General features: G+C 32.5%; 4 protein-coding genes and 1 non-coding gene across 5 annotated transcripts; 3 read left to right on the top strand and 2 right to left on the bottom strand.

Moving 5' to 3' along the window:
• The first annotated feature begins 219 nt into the window (after window positions 1-219).
• Window positions 220-4,964, top strand: LOC125810187 (uncharacterized). The gene is made up of 9 exons (XM_049489718.1): window positions 220-438; window positions 1,566-1,772; window positions 1,880-1,975; window positions 2,074-2,194; window positions 2,343-3,609; window positions 3,705-3,870; window positions 4,187-4,351; window positions 4,427-4,579; window positions 4,697-4,964. Exons 1-9 carry the CDS (start codon window positions 235-237, stop codon window positions 4,880-4,882), a joined length of 2,565 nt encoding a protein of 854 aa, XP_049345675.1. The 5' UTR covers window positions 220-234; the 3' UTR covers window positions 4,883-4,964.
• A 2,003-nt stretch (window positions 4,965-6,967) lies between these two features.
• LOC125810127 (uncharacterized) lies at window positions 6,968-8,019 on the top strand. The gene is made up of 2 exons (XM_049489652.1): window positions 6,968-7,579; window positions 7,702-8,019. Exons 1-2 carry the CDS (start codon window positions 6,968-6,970, stop codon window positions 8,017-8,019), a joined length of 930 nt encoding a protein of 309 aa, XP_049345609.1.
• Window positions 8,020-8,859: 840 nt separating this feature from the next.
• TRNAR-CCU (transfer RNA arginine (anticodon CCU)) lies at window positions 8,860-8,932 on the bottom strand. Its single transcript has one exon. It is a non-coding gene; the product is annotated as a tRNA-Arg (tRNA).
• A 7,313-nt stretch (window positions 8,933-16,245) lies between these two features.
• Window positions 16,246-18,652, top strand: LOC125810142 (protein NUCLEAR FUSION DEFECTIVE 6, mitochondrial-like). Its single transcript, XM_049489663.1, has 3 exons — window positions 16,246-16,457; window positions 16,646-16,770; window positions 18,378-18,652. The coding sequence occupies exons 1-3, from the start codon at window positions 16,306-16,308 to the stop codon at window positions 18,395-18,397; spliced, it is 297 nt and encodes a 98-aa protein (XP_049345620.1). The 5' UTR covers window positions 16,246-16,305; the 3' UTR covers window positions 18,398-18,652.
• A 5,376-nt stretch (window positions 18,653-24,028) lies between these two features.
• Window positions 24,029-25,068, bottom strand: LOC125810106 (ethylene-responsive transcription factor 4-like). Its single transcript, XM_049489634.1, has one exon. It carries the CDS (start codon window positions 25,057-25,059, stop codon window positions 24,385-24,387), a length of 675 nt encoding a protein of 224 aa, XP_049345591.1. The 5' UTR covers window positions 25,060-25,068; the 3' UTR covers window positions 24,029-24,384.
• Window positions 25,069-25,636: the final 568 nt, after the last annotated feature.

Below are 25,636 nucleotides of genomic sequence, written 5' to 3'. Positions count from 1 at the left end.
GCCTAAATAAAACAAAGAAAAAAATAATTTCAAAAAATTGACTTTCATTTCTCTTTTTCTCTCTTTTGGAAACAAAAGAGAAAAAAAAAATTCAAAGCTTGTCCATGGGGATTTTTCTACAACCTATAGAGGTTCAAGAGTTTGCCAAAAATTATATTTTACTAATTTTTTGAGTTTTTTTTTTTAATAAAAAAAGAACATTATTTTTCATTAATCTGGTTTTTGGAAATTTGAATGTTCTTTATAATTTTCATCCTCCTCCTCAATTGTTTGAATTTTCTTTATTATTCAGCAAAATCTTGGTTTTTATTTGTCAAAACCAAGAAAGCTGAATTTTTTTTAATTAGAAATTGTTATTTTTATTGGTTGCAAATGCAATCTGGGGAATGTTCTGTTGTGGCTCCTCATTCCCCACCCTGGAAGTTCTCTACATTTGAGGTATTTTTTTATTTTTTTTCATTTTTGAAATTTTATATTGCGGGAATCTTAGTAGCTCAGTTGTTTGGTTACCTGGATTTTTTACCTTATTTGTTCATAAATATTCTATTATCCGCCTTGTAATCCCCTTCCTCATTTCTCCTTTAAAAGGAAAAATGACCTTTGTATGTGGTTATAATATTGAAGAATGTGCTATTTTTTCTGCATTTGTTATGTGAAAAAGAAACTATTTGAATTTGTGTTTTCATTATTTCAATATGTTGCATGCTAAGAAACAAAGGTTGAGTGGACATAGTTATCCGATACTTATATTGGTGGAGGGAAGGAAATACTTTGTGAAATTAGTCGAGTTGTGCGTAAGCTGGTCCAAGATCATATCTAGGAATTTTAGTGTGCATTGATAAAAAATATTGAATTATCTAAATATCTCATTTAAAAGCTTAAATTGTTAGATAGAGCATATTGTGTATTTTTTAGGCCAAAGCTTGTGTATTTTTTTTGACAATGGGTGACGATTAGGCTAGCTTATAACCTCGGCCTCTATATGCTATGTTATCATGTTGAATTGTATTGCCACCTCTAAAACGTAAGTTGTGCTAGAGAGAGCATATACTCTTAGTTATTTAATTATGTGTGGACTTGGAAAACTCCGCGCGATCATGATGTAGCGCAACTTCAATAAGAATAGTTTGTTAAGAACGGAATGTTGGGAATTGTGTGATCACCTTATCTAAAAGCTTAAATCGTAAGATAGAGAATTCTATTGAATATTTAATTATATCATCCATGTGTCCTTTTACGTGCGGGCATGACTCTTTTTCTTAGGCTAATCACATTGATTTTTTTTGTTGTCGATGATGGGTGACTATGAGGCTATCTTGTACCCAAGACGAGATCTGCTTTGTTATCATGTTGAATTGTGTGATCAGTGATCACCTCGTCTAAAAGTTTTAAGCTTTGAGAAATATCTTTTACCTTGAAACTGAAGTTGTTCATCCTTGTATTTGGATATATCGATGATCTTCCTGTCGTGGAGTAAATTAAAGGGATTGAAACACTCAAAAAGAAGTTGCATTTTTCGGCATTTGATAGTACATCACGGAGAGTAACGACTTTTGTATTGACAGGAAGATGAAATGCATGAAACCGAAAAAACATCCTCCATAGTAGTCTCGAAAAGTTTTAATGCAAGTGCAACCAAAGGCTCCAGAGTTCACAATTCGTGTGGGGTGGCAGGCAACTTCGTTATAATGACAGCGCTCAGGAGCAAGATCCTCACCTTGAGAGATTTGCTTGACTTATCGCCGTGTTTTGGCTCTGCATCCCTAAATGAGGTATTGTTCTGTCACTTTTGATGCAATTTGCAGTTTTCTTGTAGTGTTCAGATAAGAACAATGACAAGTCATTTTAACTCCTCTTATATATGAGTAATTTTCGACAGCTGCTGATATTAACGCTGAAGGATCTGCATAAAATGTATCCTTCCGTCAACACGAATGTTCCATTGTCAAGTATTGATGGAGCAGGAATGGATCAGGTTACCTATTTACTCACTGAATTGTGTACTTTACACTTAAACCAGTTTTCGTATAGCAGATCGTATCTTTGATCACAAAATTGTCATGTTTATATTAGGCACTACAATGCTTTTGTGATACTTTGAAATCAATCGGGGCAATATGGACGGGTGATGATGAATTCATAATGAAATTGGACGAGGAGTACAGTAATCTCCACAATGATCTAAGACGTTATGGTACGTCATAATGTTATGTAGACGTTGTTTATTTACCTCTTTGCTCTGAGTACTGAATTGTGTTATTGTTTCATTTGATAGGTAGTTTGAGTTGGTAGATATGGCGTGTTTTATTTACTTAATTATATCTTCAACGATTACTTTTCAGGATTGGTATTGCTTGACGAGATGATTAAACTAGCCACTGAAAGGGTGTTTGATATGATGGACGAGGATGACCAGACGAGAGATGAAAGTCCTTCATCCGATGCATTTGAGAGGGCTCTTCCGGAGTCTCATTCGGACAACGAGTCTTCCCTCTCAAGCCCTCCACCTACCCCAACTTCAGTCCTCTCCTCAGCAATTAGTGCTTCACTGAAGAGTGAAGTCAAGGCTAAAGAAACTGAGAAGTTGAATCCTATCGATGTAAAACGCCTCTATTTTGACTTGCTCCCTTATGCAATAGATCAAGATCCAAATTATGTTGTTCAGCTAGCAACCAACTTCAGTGAGCAAAAATCAGAAATACAAGCAAAGGTTGGTTCTGAAGTGAAAGCAGGGGATGCTTATGAATTTGGCCAAGATTTCGAAATGTTGGACTCAGCAGATATTCTACTAACTGATATGGATAATGTATCAGAAAACGGAGGAACTTGTCGGACTGGTTCTACAAATAATCAGCTATTGTCAAGTCGTGTCTCGTTAGACTTGGTTTTACCTCCATCTACACTCCCTGAGTTGAGATCAAATGTCGAAGAACAAGCTACAGCTCCACTAGCACCATTCACATTATCTTCAAATGTCATAAAGTCACCATCTTTGACATCCAGAAACATAGTTACACCTCCGTCTCCGCCCCCACTACCACTACATCCCATGATGGTGCCTCCACCACCTCCATTGCCACCTAAGACCACAACCAATATAATAACACTTCCACCTCCACCCCCTCCCATGACATCCGGAAATGTAATAGCACCTCCGTCTCTGCCTCCTCCCCCAGCACCTCCATCGCCACTTAAGACAACAACACATATAATAACACTTCCACCTCCACCACCGCCGCCACTGATGACATCCAGAAATGTAATATCACCTCCACCTCCACCACCACCTCCCATTGGATCAAAGGGTATGACACGTCCACCACCACCGATGGCTTCAAATGGAGCAGTGCCAGCACCACCTCCACCCATGCCAAAGGGAAAAGGACCGGCACCTCCACCACTAATAGGTTTTATAGGTGTGTTACTAGTCAAGAGAGCAGCCACTAAATTGAAAAGATCAACGCAAATGGGTAATCTTTATCGACTTCTCAAGCTCCAAGTTGAAGGCTCTAGTTTAGATAGTACATCACATCACAAAATGGGAAAAGTTGGTGCCTCAGCAGGAGGTAAACAGGGAATGGCTGATGCATTAGCAGAGATGACAAAGAGGTAATCTTGTTTAAAATCTTCACTCATTATTTCGTGGAATTTCGCATTTTTCAGGAGTTTGAGTTATATTTTAAAATGTGCAATGTTTGTATCAGGTCAGCATATTTCCATCAAATTGAAGAGGATGTTAAAAATTACGCGAAAACAATCAAGGAGATAAACACAGCCATTACTTCTTTTAAAACATCAGACATGTCTGAGCTCATTAAGTTCCACGGATATATAGAATCTCACCTTGAGAAATTAACCGATGAATCTCAGGTTCGTATATAGTCCCTCCGTTTCAATTTGTTTGTCTGGTTTTTGACTTGACATTGAGTTTAAGATAGTAAAGAAAACTTTTAAACGTTGTGTCCTAAACATAAGATAATGTAGAATGTACCAAAATGCCCTTTTTCATGGTCTTAAACATGTCATGTAGAAAATTAAAATTAAAGAAAGTGACATTCTTTCTGAAACGTACTAAAAAGGAAAGTAAGACAAACAAATTGAAACAGAGGAAGTATCTATCTACTTAGTTCATATTTCTTCCGTTATTCCCATATGACGATGTTGGCCTCAACCTTTCTTGCTACAGGTGCTAGCAAGATTTGAAGATTTTCCTACGAAAAAGTTGGAAGAACTCAGAATGGGAGCAGCATTATATTCCAAGTTAGACACAATAGCCACTACTCTACGAAATTGGTCGATAGTCTCCCCTGTTGGCGAACACCTTGACAAAGCTGAGAGTTACTTTAACAAGGTACAAATTACTAAAGTCCCTGAATTTAAATACTCTCATATAATAGTAGCTCTAACAAATAATTCTGTCGCGTAGATCAAAGTAGAAATTGACACATTGGAACGAACAAAAGACGAAGAGGCCAAGAAATTTATAAGCCATAACATTCATTTTGATTTCGGCATCCTCATTCGTATCAAAGAACTAATGATAGATGTTTCCTCAAACTGCATGGAACTTGCCATAAAGGTTAGTACAATGTAGCTAGCTAGTAATATGTCGTATGCAGTATAATTTCGAGTGAAAATAACCGGTCCATGATGATCTAGTGAACCTTTTTTTATAGTTACTTGTATGTTGAATCAGGAGAGTAGAGAAGCAAAGACAAAGGAAAACAGAAGAGGTGGATCGAAAAATGGATCACGTAAACTGTTATGGAAGGCCTTCCAGTTCGCGTTCAGAGTCTATAGTTTCGCTGGTGGACAAGATGATCGCGCTGACAAGTTGACAAGGGAGTTAGCTCAAGAAATACAAAGAGATCCTAACCAATAGACATATTGTTATACTCAAAAGGCGGATGCATATGGAGCTATCAAACAATGGGTATGACAATTGAACTCAATATTCTCGACATATGGAATATAGATTAAAAAAAAAAGTAATATATTTTTTAAACCCATAATTTTAAATGTACAATGAGTTCAGTGCTTAAAATATCTCAAAGGGTGAACCTGTCAAGTTTAAATCTTGAATCTGCTTCTTCTGGTTCTACCATTTCTTAATAGTAATGTCAATGATGTTGGCGATATGAAGTCATCGTGTAGATGCATTTCGGAAAATTTTTGTAGCATGTTCGTAGAACTAGATTGTCTATTCTTTTATAAAATAAAACCATAAGAGAGACTTGTAACTTCAACATTTGCCTAATTTTTGCTATATAATCTTTTCTAGTTCTTTTGTAGTTGCAGTATTTGTTATACTTATGCACACTAGTACATGAACAATCCACTAAAAAGATATTGTTGATTCAATTAAGCAATTAAACAATACTAAAGTTATCATTACACGAACAAAGTGATTCAATTAAGAGAATGTGTAACTATCTTATGAAAGGTATAGTAGGTAAAGACTAAAATAATGAATTTTGATAGACTTGGACTTGTGATTGTAATAGATGGGCTAAAATTTACGTGTTGGCTTGAGAAAATGGTAAAGTTAAAGAATTAAGTTACTTAAAATTTAACAAAATATTTATATTTTATTTATGAATAATATATAAATAATTATAAAATTTATATATCTAATTTATCGGTTTGGTTTGGTTATTTTTGCAGTTATTTTTTAGTAAAACCAAAACCAAACTAAATAGTATCGGTTTTTCAAAATGTAAAATCAAACTAACCAAATATCAATTTTTTAATCAATTTGATTCGAATTGCGATTCGATTTGATTTTTTAACCATAACCATGAACAACCCTAGATTTACCTATGCAAAAATAGACAAAGTCGCTCGATGTATCATAATACTTTATGTATCAAAAAAAATCTCCCAAACTATATATATATATATATATATATATATATATAATATAACTACTCATGTGTGGATGTTGCTCTAGACCTTACCTTATATTGCCCTACCACGTCTAGTGCAAAACTACAAATGGCGAAATATGGATATATTCCGGCGTAAATCTAATCGACAAGTTGTTACACGTTCATTTGAATTCAATTACTTTAAATAAACTTTCAAATACAAGTAATATATTTCGAACCAACTAAATCTGAATAGGAAATTGTAAATATTTTAAACATGAATTCATATATAAAATTAAAATCTTGAATCTATCTCCCTCTATAAATATATTAAATTATAACTTTTTGTAAGCCTAGCTCTTATAAACATGGCATGCCACACCCTCACACTAAGACAAATCAACCCTTCATCTCATGTTTCTTTCCTATAAGAGAGTGCATTGAACTTTGAATAAAAGATGAATTGAGATACTAATTCAAGTTCTTTCCTTTCGAATGAGATAGATTCATATCTGAAAGAGGTAGAAAATAGAAGTTATTTTAAAATTAACTGTATATCCCTTTTGTAAGAGGTATTCCAGAAATATTTGCGATCTAGTAAATAACAAACTCATTATTTGATCTTTTATAATATTTAATACCTAATAAAACTATCCCTCCACCCTCCTCCTCAATATGGCTATCTATATATATAATATGTCAAATAAAAAAAATATTTTGACAAGATTTTTCATGGATCAATTTGAACTAACATATCAACTCATTTTTAATAAGCTGAAATAGATTGAATTGAGCTAATTATAAATAGACGAATCAATGAGTAACCCAAATTTAAACGAATCATATTTTCATGCGCTGATTTTACCACCTCTAAAGTCTAAACTCATCACTCTCTCACCCCCCACCCCATCCCACCCCAAAACCAAAAGAGAGGATGAAAGGAAATTAAAGTAGAAAGAACTTAGAAAGTTACTATTAGGGAGAAGACATAGACTACACACTCAAAAGACACATTAGTTTCTATATAAAGAGAGTTACCAACACTCTTAGCACAATACAATTCATTGACATCATTTCTATCTCTTACACAACCATTTTCCATGGAATTCTTTTCCAATCATTTATCCTTCTTCTTCTTAGTCTTAACTACTCTCTTATCTTCATGCCAAATTCATGCTAGAGACAACCAATTCTTCAACAAAATCCACACCACCAACATTAACAATGATCATATTGAAAAAGAAACAAAAGTAGTAGTAACTCCAAACAAAAACCAAGAACCAAATTTCATTCCTAAAAATGAAAATGCTTATGGTGTTTATGGTCATGAGTTAGGTCAATTGCCACCTTCCACCCGCACAACTAACCTTATTCCTAACAACAAGTACCTTCCCAAGAATTACAACTCTGTGGCTTATGTTACTGTCCCTCAGTACAACACTGATGAAACCAACACCATGAATAGTAACAACCAACGCTATAATAGTGGTCGTGGTATTAGTTCTGATCACGACCACTATTATATAGGTGACAATACTTATAACAATAACGACAACAACAATAATAATGAGTATTATATTAATGGCAACACTTACGACCACTACTACAAAAGTGACAATAATGACGACAACAACAACAACAATAATCAGTACTACAACAGTGTCAACACCTATAACGACCAATATCACAATGGTGGCAAGGCTGGCTCTAAGGTAAGGCCATTAATTAACAAAAGTATAAAAGCTCAAATATTTTCAATTAGTCTTTCTCTGTTTCATTAGTATATGAATTTTATGAAATAAGTTCAAAGCCTCTTATTATAATTTGGATTTAGGTCATGACCACTTCCACAGAGTCATACCTAAATGGTGATGGCCGCGAATACTACTACATCAAAAAAGATCAGTTGCAGGACATGAATGAGCCAAGATTAATGGACAAAGGCTACGCGACCGCCACCTCCTACAAGAATGGTGGCAATAATTTCTATTACAACAATCAAGAACAAAGTCCCAACACAAAGAAGTATGTCAAGAATCCATATGAAAAATCAAGAGAATTTGCAAACTCCTATATTGGTAACAATGAGTTAAGCAACAACAACAACAACAACTTTGTGAACTATGAGAATGATGAAGAGCACATGCCTTGAGTTTTCTTTTTCTAAAAACAAATTTTCAATAGTTTTAAATTAAGTGAGCAACATGTGTCATGAGTTTCAATCATCATGAGTGTTTCATTTTCAGTTTTGAGTTATGTTTAGTAGGTAAAATGTTAATGTATTTTTAAGATCTATGTACCAGCGATATAAATCATGTTTACAGACTTATTTGATACTGAAACATCGTAATTGAGCCTATAATATGGTGTAAGTGTATATATAGTAATTGTTTTAATGAGCTTGAAAAAAGCTACTCCCTCTGTTCCAATTTATGTGGCACTTTTCATTTTTTTAGAGTCAAACAGTTTAAGTTTGATCGGGAATTTGCACACGGAATGTTCAATTTTTTTAAATGAAATTTATATATTTGTAAACTGCATAAAAAGTACTATAAGTCACAATAATTGATAATTCAAAATGTTTAAAAGATCTATGAAGACTTACGGTCAAAGATAGACTTGCTTGAATCTCGAAATCCAAAAAGTGTCACATAAAATGGGATGGAAGGAGTAAAGAAAGATAATTCAAACAATGAGTTATGTTTAGTGGATAAAATGTTAATGTAATTTTAAGATCTATGTACCGCCAATATAAAATAACTTATTTGATAATGCAACATCATAATTGAGCCTATAATATGGTACAAGTGTATATATAGTTTTTCTAATGAGAGTGAAAAAAGCTAAAAAGACAATTCAAACAGAACGGAGTAAATTGCGTAGAAAACACTATTTAAATAGAGTTTAATTTGATCGACATAAATTGAAATATAATGCACCTAATAAACAAAAGGAATTGAAAAATTTATATACAAAAAAAAATAATGAATAACGCGCCAGGTAGGGGTCGAACCTACGACTTTCTGCTTAGGAAACAGACGCTCTATCCACTGAGCTACAGGCGCTTTGTTTTTCTACTTATACAGTTGATATTATTACTTAAGAAAAAGCATTTTAGATTGTTTTGCTCCATTAGTTTGAAAGGAAATCCCTAGTATACTATTTAATAAGTTGAAACAATTTTATTTTATTGTGATTTTATCAAGCATTATTAAATATACAAATAATTTTTTTTTGTGACACTTGTTTTATTTAAAAATGAATTAGATTGGTTTTAAGAGTCGCCACTTAATTTTTAAAGTAAAATCAACAAAACTACTTTTTCAAAAGATTAAAACAAAAATCTAATGAAAATATTCAAAGGGGTTCGGGGTTCATATTATCATTTTGGGAAGGGTTTGAAAGCACCCGAAATATCCGCTAATACGCGGTTATCCGACAATTAATTATTTGGCTAAAGTAATTTAACTAAACTTGAATTGAAAGATTGAACCATTTTTATAGTTGAGGTCATTTTAAAAGGGAAAAATGGGGAGAATTGGGATATTACCTAAGTAGGATCTTTAGCAAAATTATCTTTTAAGTCAAGTGAAAAATGAATAATTTAGTTAAGTAGTTAATTCAAAATGGGTGTCTTCTGAGGGTTTGAATTTTCGAAACCTTAAAATCGATAGCAATTATTAATAAATAAACAAACACAATAAAATAAAGAGTCAGACTTGGGCCCAAGTCTGATTTTCCTGTCCGTCTGGGTCAGTACTTGGGCTTAATTTCAGTTTTGGGTTTTTGGCCCATTTAAGTCATTTATACATGTTCTATTCTAACATAATAAAAATATTTTCTATTTGGGTCTTAGGCCCAATTCCTCCACCTGTCCTAAACTAATACAATAATGAGCAACTTACAAAAATAACTACATTTATAGGGTTAATGAATATCAATAGCTATAAGTATGCTATTTAAAATAAATGACTACAATTTATATCACTTTTTTGCTGTATTTTTGAATAGTTTTTTATTTTTTTTATTTATACATTAATACATCTTTAAGTACAACAAATTAAATAAGGAATTGACTCTAAATATAACTCACTATCCTTACATTACGTCCATACAATGAGCAACTTCTCATAATTAACTTTATAACTGAAAATTACTCATTTAAAGACATATCATATCATATTCTTTATCAGTTTAACAAAAAATGTGATACATCATACTCAATTTTCTTGTTGTCTCCATAATTCTTATTCTGGCATCGTGAAGGTATTAAAAAAAAATTTTTGTTAATTCAAGTTATTGTATGTAAGCAAATTGTTGAATTTGTAAATGATGGTTAAGTATTTCGATTTTGAATTAGGTGAACTACATGGCAAAATATACACTAGTTGTTAAACAAAAAATGAATACACCAATATAGAATACAATGAATACGTTGTTGTTAAACACAAAAATGAATACGTTGGATACAATTATACTTGTATTCCCTAATCAACTTTTTATCTTGGATATAGTACTTATCTATCTAGATATAACTATATTCGCAAATCAACATTTCAACTTGTGCTTATATAACAATACAAGTATCTATGGATATAAATATGGATACATTTCAACACTGTTGTTAAGCAAAAATATGAATACATTAGACAAACGAGCAAAAAAGATACAATTTGTGGGTATAAAACTGTATAAGTATGGATACATTAGACACATGAGCAAAAAAATATACAATTTGTGGGTATCAAACTGTATAAGTATTCTTGTAAATAAAATTTTGAAAGGGCCAACAATATTGTATTGATGTATCCAACTATACTTGAATTCTCTAATCAACTTTTTAAATTTGACCGAGTACTTATGTATTCAAATATAATTGTATTCACAGATCAACAATTCAACTTGTGGTTATATAATAATACAAATGTCTATGTATATAAGTATTCTACTATATACAAAATTGACAATCAAAGAACCCTTAATCTCTTTTTTGATCATGTTCTTCTTGTACTCATTTTTTAACAACTATATACATACGAAATCAAATTTTCTAACAATTTCAATACAAGAGGACAATCCATAAATAATGACAATGACACACAATACATGTGTTGAGATATATAAGTAAATGACATTAAACTAAAAAAAATAAAGCATACAAATCTCAATTTCATTTTCCTCTTGTTCCTGCTAGATTGCTCTTTTTTCACACCCACTTGAATCACAAGATTAGTTTTCACTTTTGAACCTTTTTTCCTCTTTACTAATTTTGCATGTTCGATTTCTTCAAGCAGATTTAAGGGTATATGGTCATTAACCTTTTTTGTTCTTCTTTCGTTCTCCATTGCAGCAATAGAACCTGAAATTTTGACTTGTTGAGTAATACACAAATCAAAAGAAGGTAGTTCATCCAACAATTTGTCAAATAAATGTATATCTCTCGTAACCCTCCTCGGAGTATCAATTTCAGCAATTGAAATGGATAAACAAATTCTTGAATCAAAATCCTATGAAAATGGAAGAAAGTGTAATGTGTAGATATATAATGTTCATAAAAATGAGATAAATATGCAATTAGAAGATATCTGATGGATACAAAATCACAAAAATCGCTCCTGCAGTGATGTAATGGATCTTGAATTTGAATGAATTTGGGGGAAAAAATCAGAAAGTATGTGATGTATGAATATTGATGAAAGAGAAAAATTTGATGATGGTAAACATGGGAAAAGATCACAAATGTGTCTGTCATAATTAATTAGGCATTCAATAATTACTTTCCTATTTAATATTTATTTATTATATTAAATATACATATAAAAAATTATTTATTTGTACATAATTAACTTTGCTATTTATAGTCTAATTATATCCATATATCATGAAAAAATCAAAACGTAGTTAGTTTTCTTGAATATATATGAATGTTTGCCATATTCTGAAGTTTTTCCTACAATAATAACAATTAAAATGACAAGGGCTTAGGCCCAAAATAACAAAATACAAACTAGGGTAAAGAGATACGCTTTTGGGCCCCATTCTGTCTCAATACACAACATATATACTTGGTGTATATTGTTGTATATTCTTGATGTATCGACTCCAATTTCTTTCCGTCAATTTTTTAGGGACTTGTTCATCAAATTTTCTTGTTGGCTGACTCGACAGAAGGAATTTGGAGCCTTTATGGCTCTCTCGAAATGTAAAGGAGAAGGATGAGTTCATAGTAAACTCGGACAAATTTCACATGCAACGAAAGAAAAGGGCAAAGGATTAATACACAGTCTAATATAACTAGAAATAAAAAAAAGTGTCAAATTATAAAATATATACACCTTGACTCGAGAAAACTAACAAATAATCCGATAAATGAGATCATAAAGAGGTATACTGGAAAACAACAAATTTTGAAGAAGTGCACAAGAGAGGCACTAAACACATCAGTGTGACAGCTTGGTAACATACTTATAAATAGGGAAAAGAGACAGTCACACCTAAATGACTAAACAACCAAATAAGTGAGAGATAATAAATGCATGCTATTAGTTTTTAAAACGATAACTAAGTCGACAACCTTTAATCAAAATAATGAAAGTTTTCATTAAATAGTAACACTAGAACAAGCTAGCAAGCTACTGCCATAGAAAAACATCAATAAACACTTTTTATGTTGTCAATATGCCATGAGGACAAGAATAAGACTAGCATATGATAGTATCAGAATGGACAAAAATAGATATTGAGAGCAATTTATTTATTCAAACTTAAAATATCACACAATATGGATCAACCCGGACTAATTAGGATGGAACATAACCAGTGCCTCGTTCTGATCCAAGAATACTTAATCAGACAATAAGGCTACACATCAAATTTAGAGAAAACAAGGCAAAATATATAATCAACTAAAGAGTAGGCAATAATTTGCAACTCAAAATAGGCTAGAAAACTAGGGAGGAAAAGAAATGTCAAGAGGCTCAAAATTTTCACTTACTCAACTGCAACCAATAATTCATTTAAGCAAAATTATCAAGTAAAAGATGATAAAGATTTGTGCAGGAAAGACAAAAATAAGAGCCCTCAAACAACAGGGAAAGGAAGAAAGAGATAGCCAAATATTTTGAATCGAAACTAACTTAAGGACAATTGTAAAGAAATCCATCTTAGCATGATTCACAGGTGAAGAGACTAAACTACACGAACAGAACCTTACCAGAGCAGGAGGAACTTTTTAACGGGAAACGAGAACCACAAACGAAATCAAATTCAGGTAGCTTGAAATAAAAGGCTTATCGACATCATTTTCACTTACTTTACCTTAAACAAACTCATCAAAAGCTAACCCGACATGAAAGATAATAAAGAATACACGACTGATATTATCATAAGCAGGATTTTAGAGACGCAATTGACTAACAGATGGGCTAAGATACTCAGTTTTGAATATGGAAAGAGCAGACATCATAAAAGGGAGATGGGACAGTAAACTATTATATTCACATGATTTGCTAGCTTAAAAAAACGAGGAAGCCCCCCACATATCAGACTGAGAAAACAAGCTAACTCTATTCAAAACTTTCAGATTGAAATACGACTCAAAGCCAACCATAAAAGATATCAGCGAAAAAAAGACATTAACAGGGAGCAAATAACTCAACATCAGATAGGAACATCAAAACTTTAAATAAACGAAACAGCAACATTTTGAATCACAAACGAGTTACAACATTGATTAAAGACGACGCCAAGTCAAGATGTTCTCAAAATCCTAACATTCGAATAACTCGCAACGATAAAAAGTAAACAGTCCTCAAATCAGTTAAACAGGAACGTTACAACATCAAACCATGGAACTATGCAACTATTAGTTCACGACGAAAGAAACCAAAATAAAAAATGGAGTATTACCTTTTTGGGGGCAACGAACCGAAGAATAGCGAGCTAAGGACGACTTTACCACCGCGAGAACCAGAACATGAACAACAAACAGGGAACTTAAACAGAAATTCGAGCAAGTTCTTTATCCCGAAAAGTATTTCAAGTATATTTAAACTATTTTTTTGCTTAAAACTATTCTCTGTATTTTGCCCGAAAAATCTCTAACCCCTAACAATGACTAAAGAGGGGTTATATATATATGGGAAATTAGGGTAGATTTGGGGGAGGAGGGGGGGGGAGAGAATTTTCGGATAGGAATAGGGGGAAATCGAGATCCCCCAACCTATTACAAATTCAATTTTTTTCCTTCCAAGAATGAGAAAAGTTGTTGTACTAGAAATTCGGATTTTCAGCCAAAATAAAATCAAAAGTGGTGTCGACGCGAGCGGCTCCGATTGATTCTTTGTCCTTGAAGCTTGACGTGGCGCCAATCCACGCGAGCCAAGGGTGGAAAACGCAGTTGGCAGGCCTGGAACGAAGTTTCCTTTGTTGTACGACTAAAGTTGTACAAGTCTATGGGAGACGAAGCATAGTTGTATGGGTCACGCGCAATTGACGTCGTTTGGGACCATTGCTCACTGTTTGCTCACGTAGTAGACAGCTATTGTAAGACGTGAGACGTCGTCTGGAGAAATGTGGAGGTTGGGCTGCTTTCCGTCTTCTGGCGTTTGGACATCATTGTGGTGTTCACGCGTTTGAGATTTTTTTATGAACACAGGATTGGGACGGGTCGGGGGTAATTGAGATGGGTTGGGCTCGGTTGAATTGGAAAACAAGAGGGTAAAATGGTTTGGGAGTTGGTGGACTGTTGGATTGGAGAGGTTGGAATTGGGAAAATGGAGTTGGGTCACTAATTGACTAGCATTGGACTGCTGAAAGGTGGCCCAAAATTCTTGGTCTTATAAATTGGGTTGAAAATAAGGTGAGGAAAAGACTATAATATAATTGTAAATAAAATTGAAGTGTCAATTATAGTCAAATCGAATTAATTTGTGAATCCGACTAAAATCAAAATAAGATGAATTAACATAATTAATTTATGAGCTTCTGAATCTTAATGAAATAAAATTATTAATTTGAACTATACAGTCACTGATTTTAAAGATTAACAATAATTTAAGCCAAACTAAATTAATAAATTATTTAACTAAAAAAATGTAAAATCTTTTGAGATGATTTTCAAATATTTATAAAATATACTAGTTATATAAAATTATATAAATGTATTTATTAGTCAAAATACTATAAAAATCGACTTAAATTACTTAAAATAACCTTGAAACTATTTTGAATTATATAAAGCTAATTATTCTAAATCGTTTGAAAAATTAAGAAGCTCGGAAATTAATTACTATCGGGGAGGGTCAAAATTGGGTGTCAAACAACACTTAGTCAAGTAAATACAAAGAGGCGATTTCAAATATCTCGAGTTTATTGTTTAAGAAATTGGGAGTATTCAGAGTTTTGTGTGATAAGAAGGTGTCACCAAAATTTAATGACAAGTTCTACAAGGTGGTAACTAGACCAATTATGTTATATAAGACCAGGTGTTGGCCGGTCAAAATTTCTTACATTTAGAAGAGGAAAGGTGTGAAAATGAAGATGATGTATATGTTGGCATACTAGAAGGGATACAATAAAAAACAAAGATATCAAGGACAAGGTGCAAGTGATTTCGATGGAGAACAAGATGCGAAAGCGAGGTTAAGATAATTTGGGCTTGTGAATAAGAGATGCATGAATGCCCCATTGCAGAGGTGTGAGAGCTTGGTTATGGATGGTGCTATAACGACTCTAGAATCGATAGGCTAGAAAAGTATCGAGGAAGGGTGATTAGACAAGACATGGATCTATTTCATTTTACCAAGAGCATGACTATATATAGGAGGTTGCGGAAGACATCGATTATGATAGAAGGTTAGTAGGTACGTTTTAGAGCGTTATCTCGCTTATCCTTCCCTACTAGTAGTTGTAACATTATTCTTATAGTTTCTGGTTAGTCGATTTTCTGTTACTATTTGGTGTTTCTTATACTTTGATTATTGTATTATTATGTTATAACTATTGTTCAAAATCGATTTGTCATGTTTTGTCATGATACCAAATACTTTGAATTGTTTTTTGTTGAGCTGGGATCTATCAGAAACAATTTATCCACCTCAAAAATAAGATAAAGATCTACATACATTTTACCTTCCACACTTGCACCAAATATGTTATTGTTGTACATTTAAAAAGAAATTACCAAACAGAACTACTTATAATTTGAATAAGAAAATACTCATATAAGAATTTATTATCTTAAAATTACTTATATATTGAAATATAATCTATTTTTTTAATCAAGATACAAAAAAAAATTACAAATAACTATAAAAATTAATACTATTTGACTTAATTTAATTCATTTTTGAACAAAAAAAAAATTGAGATAACCTCAAATATGAGAACCTAAAACCCCAACAAAGCCCTTTTGCCTCTGCTAGTAGCCTCAACAAACATGGCCACTATCACCGCCAGGTCCCTCCTCCGCTCCGCCACTTCCTCCGGCCGAACAGCCGCCGTTAGACTTTCCGGAGGCTCCAAGCCGAAGGTCTCCTCCTCTCCTTTTCGTATTCCTTCACAGAAACCCCTCGCCGCTCGCATTTTCAGGTCAATTTGACAGAACCCTTTTTTGTGTGCATTTTCAGCAATTATTTCAGTGTTTATACTTAATCCTCTTACCTATAATATTGATCCAGATTGATTGATTATATGCACATATGTATGAAAATTTAATTTTCTTACCAATTTTTGTATATGATATTGACTCAGGTCGAATTTTTCTTTGTATTTTGTAGGTTACCTGTTGAAATGAGTTGTGTAAGTGTTGAAACGATGTTTCCATATCACACTGCTACGGCTTCAGCATTGCTGAATTCAATGTTATCTGCTACTCCTAGAAGCTATGGTTGGACTCTTGAAGGTAAATTTTTACTTCTTTTTGAATTATTGTACAAATATATTACGAGAATTAGTTTGATGGATGCACGATTATGCGTATATAATGTTCATCAATGTCCTCCCTATGAAGAATTTACATTTGCTCTAAATTTCTAAAAGATTGTGCTATGTAAACTTTTACTTGTTTGGGTATTAGCTTATATTTGCATTGCATCTTCTCTGTTTATGTACTTTAGCCTTTGAGTGGACTGCATGGGCTGCATTTAGGAGTATGAAATGTTTGTATTTGTTTGAGTGTTGAGTGGTTGATGAATCCCTTTGTTATGGAGCGTTGTACCCCCAATGTGGGACTTTCCGGCATGAATCCGGATTTAGTCGGGCTCCAATGTGGGTACTGGACACCGGATTGGAAACCAAAAAATAAGATATCAACATATGTTGACATGTTGTTGAGCCTTAAATATGCAATTGATGTTTTTGTTGTGCCTGCCTGATTCTAGATTGATGCAGCAATACGTATTTCTTGCAGATTTGTGAATCGTGCAGCTGATATTGATTGTTGATGAGTTAATTACATAGTAAGCCTCAGGAAAACTAAATCTCACTGTATGCCAGACCAAAAGTTGCTTAGCATATAGACTTTTCCTTTCCAGTTGTTGTTGTTAAGATGTAAGCGGCTTTCTAATACTAGGTATTTAATCAGATTGCAATGATGATGTATGATGAATGTCAAATAGTTCAAGTGATGTTTATGTCCATGCGGTCTAAGAGAATAATAGTAGAATACGGAATAAGAACATGGCCTTGACTTGTCGCCTGTGCCTTTTATCACATTTCGTCGCAATTGGTAGTGTTAGATAAAGCAATATATTACATGATTTTAGTTTCCTGGAATATTTCTGAAAACTTCTAATTATGTCCCTTATGATATGTATATTTAGTCACTTCTAAAAAGATTGTTGTGTCTTTATTTCTTGTATCCATCTAAGATCATTTAAGTTTTAATTCATAGAGTTGTAGATTCATTAAGTGGCATTGAGATGAAAGATAATCCCCTAAAACTGCAAAAATTTTCTCCTATCCCAATTATTTTCTCGTTTTGCTTGGGAGGGAGGGGAGCGGATTTCATTTGGTATTCTCTTAAGCTTGTATGCTTGTTCTGTTGTTGGACAACCGAAGTTAAAAAGAGAAGTTCTTGTACAAGTTGAAATGCTGGTTTATCAACTTACAGAGACCATAGAGAGAGGGCCACGACCCACGATAACATAAGATTTCTACTTCTCCCGAGAACTAAAGTTCTGTGTCTGAACCTCCATTAGTAAACTGTGAACCTGATGAAATGGGACCATTACCACCATATGGAACATTATCATCCTTGAACAACATATTATGCATTCTCAGATTGAATGCAGACTTTATGTGATGCATTTGATGTGATTTTTCTGTACTTGTCTGATTAGATTGATCACAAAGTACTTCTTCTTGTAGATTTTGTGAATCATGTGTCTACATGATTGTTAAAGAATTGAGGGTCTGAAGCTTAGCATATATCTTTTGGCCTTTCTCATTGTAGTTCTTGCTGATTAAATCATATGCTTAGATTCATTCTAACACTTGGTATTCAATCAGATTGCAACGATGATTTATGATGAATGTCAGAAGGTTCAAGCGAAGTTTTACCATGCAGTCTATGGACTAAGAGAATGTCTAAACGTAGCGCACGACAGGTGCTCCAAAGAAACATATGTTTTCTCCTGTAACTTTCATTTGATTTTTGTTCTAAATGAATACATTTGTTGTAATTTTGATGCTGACCTGACCCCAACTTCAGTGAATTCTGGATCTTACTTGAGTCTTGTTTTATTACTCCAAGTATTTATAGAGTTGAACCACTCTTGACTCAACCAAGGATAAGTTGTTTCTTCATTGACAACAAAATTTGCAGGCTCAGCAACTTCAATGAGGATTTCGTCGATAGGTAACCTCGTAGACCCTCTTAATCATGTAACGTTACGATGAATGATAGTGGTTCTGGCTTCATCGAGTCAACTGCATTTTAAGTTGAAAGATGTAACCACAACCCAATGTGTACTGTATTTCTCAACCCTAACATACAACAACGACAATATACTCTGTGTAGTCCAACAAGTGGGGTCTGAGGAGGGTAATGTGTACGATGGACCCTCGGCCCAAGTAATGTACTCAACCCTAAGATTTGTCCAGGAAATCAACACCTTCAAAAATAGGGGCAGCTTGGCTTGGATCCTACTTTCCTTTTTAGCCTATTTCAAAAAGGATGTCACTTTCCTTCTTTTTTCGGTAATTATTTAATTTTAATTTTTTCTCGTTGACATGTTTAAGACTATAAGATTAAAAAAGTGTTCCCTACTTTCTTAAACATGGAAAACGGAAGAATATATAGGGTGGCTTTTCATTATAGGCAGTCAAGCATTCTCCTCGTTAAGATTATTTTAAGTTTTAATCACTAGATAACAATCATTGTGTGTTGAATTGGTCAAATAAATATTTTCCAGCAGAACCTAACTTTTATTATTATATTCATCCACGTTCTAGTACCACATTTTCCCTCAACTTTCCTTTTTTTTTAATTTCCATATACTTTCACTATTTATTGACAATTATATTAAATAGTAATAATTATGCATGTTGGGATCAAAACAATGACATGTCGCTAAAACAAGGGGAAAAAACTTTATAGTAAAAGCTACTCTAATACATCTTTTTAAATCAATTTTTTTTATTTGGACAAGGTTTCCTACTTTTGCTAACACGTCAATTTCATTGCCTTTTTATTCCTCATCAAGACGTGTTAATTATTCTCTTAAGCTTTGTAAAAAAATATTCTTGTGTCGAAAGGTTAGAAAATTAAAAGGAAAATAATTATCCTTTTAAATCTCTCTTATTCTTATAAAAAAATTGATGTGATACATCTCTTAAGAAAATTTTATTATAGGTGTATTGTATTTATTAGGGGTAATTAATTAAATCTAAAAAATATAAAGGATTTTTTTTTATTGTTGATGACATATTTTATGAAATTAATTGAGGTACATGAACGTTGATCCGAAATAACAATTATAAAAAATATATATAACGGAAATAAAGAAATGTAGATTAGCAGCCGCCCACGCTCTTTTTCTTTCCGACAGCCGCCCACGCGCAATCTTCTATCTATCGTTTGTGTCTTATACCTATAATATATTCTCTTTATGCATCATATCTATACGCAGATATCTTGAGTTTAATTTTTGATTAGGTGAATAAACTTTTATTCTTCGTCAAAGAATTAAGTTCATTATATATTTTATTTCCGTATTAAAGATTATAGTCTAAATTAGAAATTATGTAAATATCCAGAATAAGACGAAAGTAGTTTTGATGGATGATAAGACGCAAGACATATGAATAGGAAATGTACGAATTCTCAAATATAAATGTGTAAGAGATTGGTTATTAATTTGTTCAGAAAAAAGGTAGATAGACTAAAGAAGTATTAGGGAGAGGTGATTATTAGTCATTGATACGACACAGTTTCAGCTTATTGAAGATTTGATTTTAAATAGGAAGTTATGAAAGACTTGTATTGGATAATCATCCATATACTAATAGTCATAGTATTGCTCATGTAGTTTCTTGTCATTCAATTTCTATTACTATGTATTATTTTTAGTACTTCAGTTATCGCATTATAATTATTATTTAGTGAACAATTAAAAGTGAATTTTATTACTTTTATATTAATGAAATAAATGGGGACCAATATTTAAATGAAGTCATTCTAGTTTGCTGACTTCAAATAGCTTCCTCTAATATCCATTCTTCTAATTATTCTAAAAATATTAGTAAAATGACAGCTACTCTTTAGAATAACATTTATAGCAAGTAATTGATTTCCAACATTTAAAGTGTCTTTTAAAAAAAGTTTGTGGTCCTTCCCAATTGCTTCACAACTGCAATGGAATTTAAATCAGTGTGTTAGGCCCAAAAAAAAAAATAGTGTGAATACTTTTTTCTTTTTAATTTTTTTTTTACCTTAAAATTAATTTTTATTTTCTTTGAAAGCTTAAATGTTGTAAAGTTCCAACTTTCAAAATAGTTTCTCCATTATCAATTGTGGTATTATGATCACCAAGTACTTATTCATTCTTAATCAAAGGTTTTGAATTCGAGTCTCCTTAAATACGACATCGTCTTTGTTAGTAAGCGTTTTATCTCCTAATATAAAACTTTTCATATCTAATATGGATAACGGACATCGGATGAGAAATCAAGAAAAATAGTAATATTGATGAATAAGTCATATAAATATAAATTAGATAGTAAAAAGTAATAATAAAATATAGATATAAATAAATAAAAACGGAGAGATATTATTAATTAATAATAATAAAATAAAACAATAAAATGACGTAAAATTTGGTGGACGGCAAAATGAAAAGGGGCCCACCCACACAAAAGCGGCAGCCGCGTTTTCTCTTCACTTCTCATGTCCGTCTCCACATGTGGCCCCTTTTCCTGTCTGCTACTCTCCGCAGCGAATCCCTTAGGTACGGAGTCGTTATAATGGTTTTAAATCTAGAAATTTTGAAAATTGACATGAGGGGTTGTTGAAATAGTAAATGTTTTTTACTTTATTTTATTTTTTTAGGAAGAAAGCAAAGAGAATTTTAAAAAGGTGAGACCATCTCCAATCCACCTCTATTTTACTCTCCATACTTTATATTTGGAAAGTAAAATAGAGAATGGACACTCCAATCCACCTCCAAACCACCCTCTATTCTTCGAATTTAGAGAGTTGAATAGTAGTTCTCCAAATTTGGAGAATTACTATTTACACTCTCTATTTCACTTTTTCATTATTTATTATTATTTCTATTATTTTCTAATTAACATATTATTTTACATATAATTCTATTAATTAAATATACTATTTTAATTTCAAATTAATAGTATTTTGATTTTTTTTTCTAATTTTCATGAATAATAAAATTTTATTTTATTATTAATTTTCATCATAAAGAATACGCAAAATTAAAATGGCAAGATGAAAAAATTTAATTTATAAATACAATACATGATATGATAATTTAAATACATGATAACAATACAATACATAACATAATAATTTAAATACAAGATAACAATACAATATAGTAATACATAACATAATAATTTAAATACAAGATAAAATACAATACATAACATAATAATTAATTGATCACAACAATAATTTAAAAATCCGGTAGGTCGTTTTCAGATTTAGCATTATTCGAAAAAAATTAGGATATGATTCCGAGAATTGTTGCGATTGTGGTTATGACTACAGTTGTGATGGTATACGATATGAGTTATTATTTAGCTGATGGTATATATCCTAAATGGTCTACAATTGTTCAAACTATTCGTGATCCTCATTCCCAACAAAAGAAATATTTCGCGATGAAACAAGAATTGTGCCGAAAAGATGTTGAAGTGTCACGTTTTGCAATTATTGCAGGACCGTCACGTTTTTGGAGAAAGGAAGTGTTACATGATATAATGATTATGTATTATACTGCACAACATGATAATTGAGAATGAACATGATCTCAATGCACCAATTCAAGATGTCGTAGAGGCTCCAACTCCAACTATAGAAATGGTGATAGATGAAAATCTCTGGTTTGAACAATTTTTAGCTAGACATAAAAAAATTAAGGACAAAAATGTTCATTTTGAACTCCGTAATGCATTAATAAAGCATTTATGCGAGCAACGTAATAATTTTAAAAATTGAGTGTTTATATAATTGTATGTCACTTTTATTTGAATTTATCCCCTAATTTATGTATTATATTATATTTTCTTGCAATTTATGTTACTTAAAAATTTAGAATAAAAAATAATTTTATATCACATTAAAAATTATAAAAGTAATTATTTGGAAAAAAAAGAAATAAAGGATTTATATTTTGAAATAAGAAAATAAGAATGAAATAGAAATAATAATATAATATTGAGGAGAGATAAAAAGATTCCTTTTTAGAGAGTAAAATAGAGAATTGGGTTGGAGTTGGTTGTCTGAAAAAATAGAGAACTCTATATTTGAAGAATAAAATAGAGGATTGGGTTGGAGATGTCCGGAAAGACTCAAATATGTCATTGAATTTTCAGAAAAGACTTATTTATGTCATCCGTTAAAAGTTTAGCTCATCTATGTCATTATCGTTTAAGAAAAGACTCATTCATGCCATTATATTTTAACAGTGATTTTGCAAAACCATTTTTTACACGTGGCTAATTATAATTCGGCCACGTCATTAATTGTTTTTATAAAAAAAAATCAAAATTCTGAACAATAATTGGCCATGTGTAAAAAATGGTTTTGTAAAATTATTGTTAAAAAAAATGGCATGAATGAGCTTTTTCTTAAATGTTAATGACATAAATGAGCCAAACTTTTAAATGATGACATAAATGAGACTTCTCTAAAAGTTCAGTGACATATTTGAGCTTTTTCTCTTTTAAAAAAGAGAAAAATTTAGCTATGTTTTTGGTATAATATATCGTTTAATTCGATCTTATTTTATATATGATAATTTGTGTCCTATGTTTATTATGTAACACAGAGGGCTCATATTTAAATTTGTCATGTTTAATTTCTCTTTACACACACATGACTAATTAATGTTCTTGGGTACAGTGGCTTAAATACTGCTCTAATTACGGCTAAGGGATCTGTTTTTGATCTGATTCTCATTAATTAACGTTGTTTTTAAAGCTTTAATTACAGTGTGTGCTTACTCGAAAAGAGATTCTTACCACTATTTATGTCGGGGATCCACCAACAGACAGCTAGCATTACACTATAATTCCAAATTTGTCCTTATATCGTTTGGTAAAATACTCATATTAATTATTAATATTTTCTTAGTTAAATAGTGATAAATAAAAACGAACGAACGAACTGTTACGTAATACATATCCGTATACGTAATACATTCACAGCTGAAAGTACGTATTTGTTACGTTAGCTGAAAATGAAAAAGACAAACAACATCCACGTGGCACAACCTCCATTATTACTCAAAATTAAACTCTCTGTATCTGCCATATCCGTACACTCTAAATGGACCACACGTGCCACACGTGTACCGCAAATCTCTCTTAGCGGTTCTCACTCGCCGCCGCCTGCTCCTCACATTCCCACCGATCAATAAACACAAAAATTCGTTTACTATCCGAACAACTCTTTCTCATAATGATTTAGTAGAACGAAATAGAGAATATAATATTATTTTTCAGCTGAAAAAACCGGCAACAATGTATATAACAAATATTATAGGATGATCTAAATGAAACAACAGGTTTGCAAAATCAATAGATTTGTTTCTTCTGTTGCAAAAAAAGGTAAAAGTAGATCAGCCTTGTTGATATTGACATCGGCGGTGATAAATTGTCGCTGGCGGCGACGGCAGCAGCAACGGCGATGGCTCTTCAGTTTTCTATCATCTATCTAATTCTATATACTATTTCTTTTTTTTTCCCTTTTCTGTTTAAATAAAAACATTAAAAAGGAAATTGATATAAATAAAAATGTTTAGCAAAATATCTCCGATCGTCTTCTCCGGTGATGTCACATATTTTCCGGTGGAGGAAAGTTGAGGTCCAGATTTAGACCGGCGATGGTTGGTTTCACGTCAACACGCATAAAATCAATCACCGTTGATGTATCGGAGTCACCACCACCGAGGAAATCCACCGTCTTCTTCCGATTTGTTTCTAAATTTATAACTCCGGCGCGTGCAAGTGCATCTAAATAGTACATATGATTCACCGCCGGAACAGCACCGGTAAAACCTCCACCAGAGATCGGAAATCTAACAGTATTATGGTTAAACCCGCCGATTGATCCACAAAGTCTTAGATCTAACGGCGATGATGAATCAACCATAACCGGACTCGACGATTCAACAGTACTAGTCTGACTGGGACTCCGATTGATTTCATTTTTAACAGGGAATTTCAGATCTTCCTCCTTTAGTAATTGAGGAAAATTAGTTTTCGCTTTAGCTCCACGGAATTCCCTAGCAGCGTTATCATAAGCTTTGGCCGCTTCCTCCGCAGTATCAAAAGTACCAAGCCAAACCCGGCTTTTTTTACCGGGATCTCTTATCTCCGCCGCGTATCTCCCCCATGGCCTCTTCCTTACACCTCTATAATGCACCTCTTTCGAAATTCCATTCAATTTCCCCACCGCCATAGCTGCTGCCGCCGCCGTCACTGCACCAATTTTTTCCCTGGGCGCCATATTCAAAATTTGGTTAGAAATAATAATGTTAGGAGATGAAGAAAATGAGAAGTGGGGAAGAGAGATTATATAGGAAAAGCGAGTCAATAGTGGCTATGGGTATTTTGACTAATGAGAAATAGCCGCCCCCATGGGTTTTGTGGGGCCCTTGATTTTTCTACAAAATGTGGGGCCTAGTCAGTTACGTGACATTTGTGTGTTTGATGGCGGCAGACTGTTTTTTCTTTTTTATTTTTTCTTATACGTGGGAACTACATATACATTTGAATTTGTCATTTTCTTTTAACAAACAAATGTCAAATCAGTATATATTTATTATTTTAATAAAAGGTATACGTTACAAGAGAAAACAACTTTTCTCTATCCATTTGTGAAAAGTAATAATTACTGTATTATACATGCTACTCTTTTTATTTTTGTATTTAAGACATCTACAATAAACAATAACGCATAATCTTAAGGGTAAGTAATTCATTACAATCAATTACTATATTTATTAGTGTTTATAAACTTCATATGATACACTTTTTTTTAAGTTGACCAAATAAATAAAGGAAAAAAAAAGAGAATATATTTT

The sequence above is a fragment of the Solanum verrucosum genome, unplaced genomic scaffold, assembly GCF_900185275.1.
Source record: "Solanum verrucosum unplaced genomic scaffold, falcon-dt-bn FXZP01000281.1, whole genome shotgun sequence".
Lineage (NCBI taxonomy): Eukaryota > Viridiplantae > Streptophyta > Magnoliopsida > Solanales > Solanaceae > Solanum > Solanum verrucosum.
Note: the sequence above shows the minus strand (reverse complement) of the source record. Positions and strands in the feature narration are given on the sequence as shown.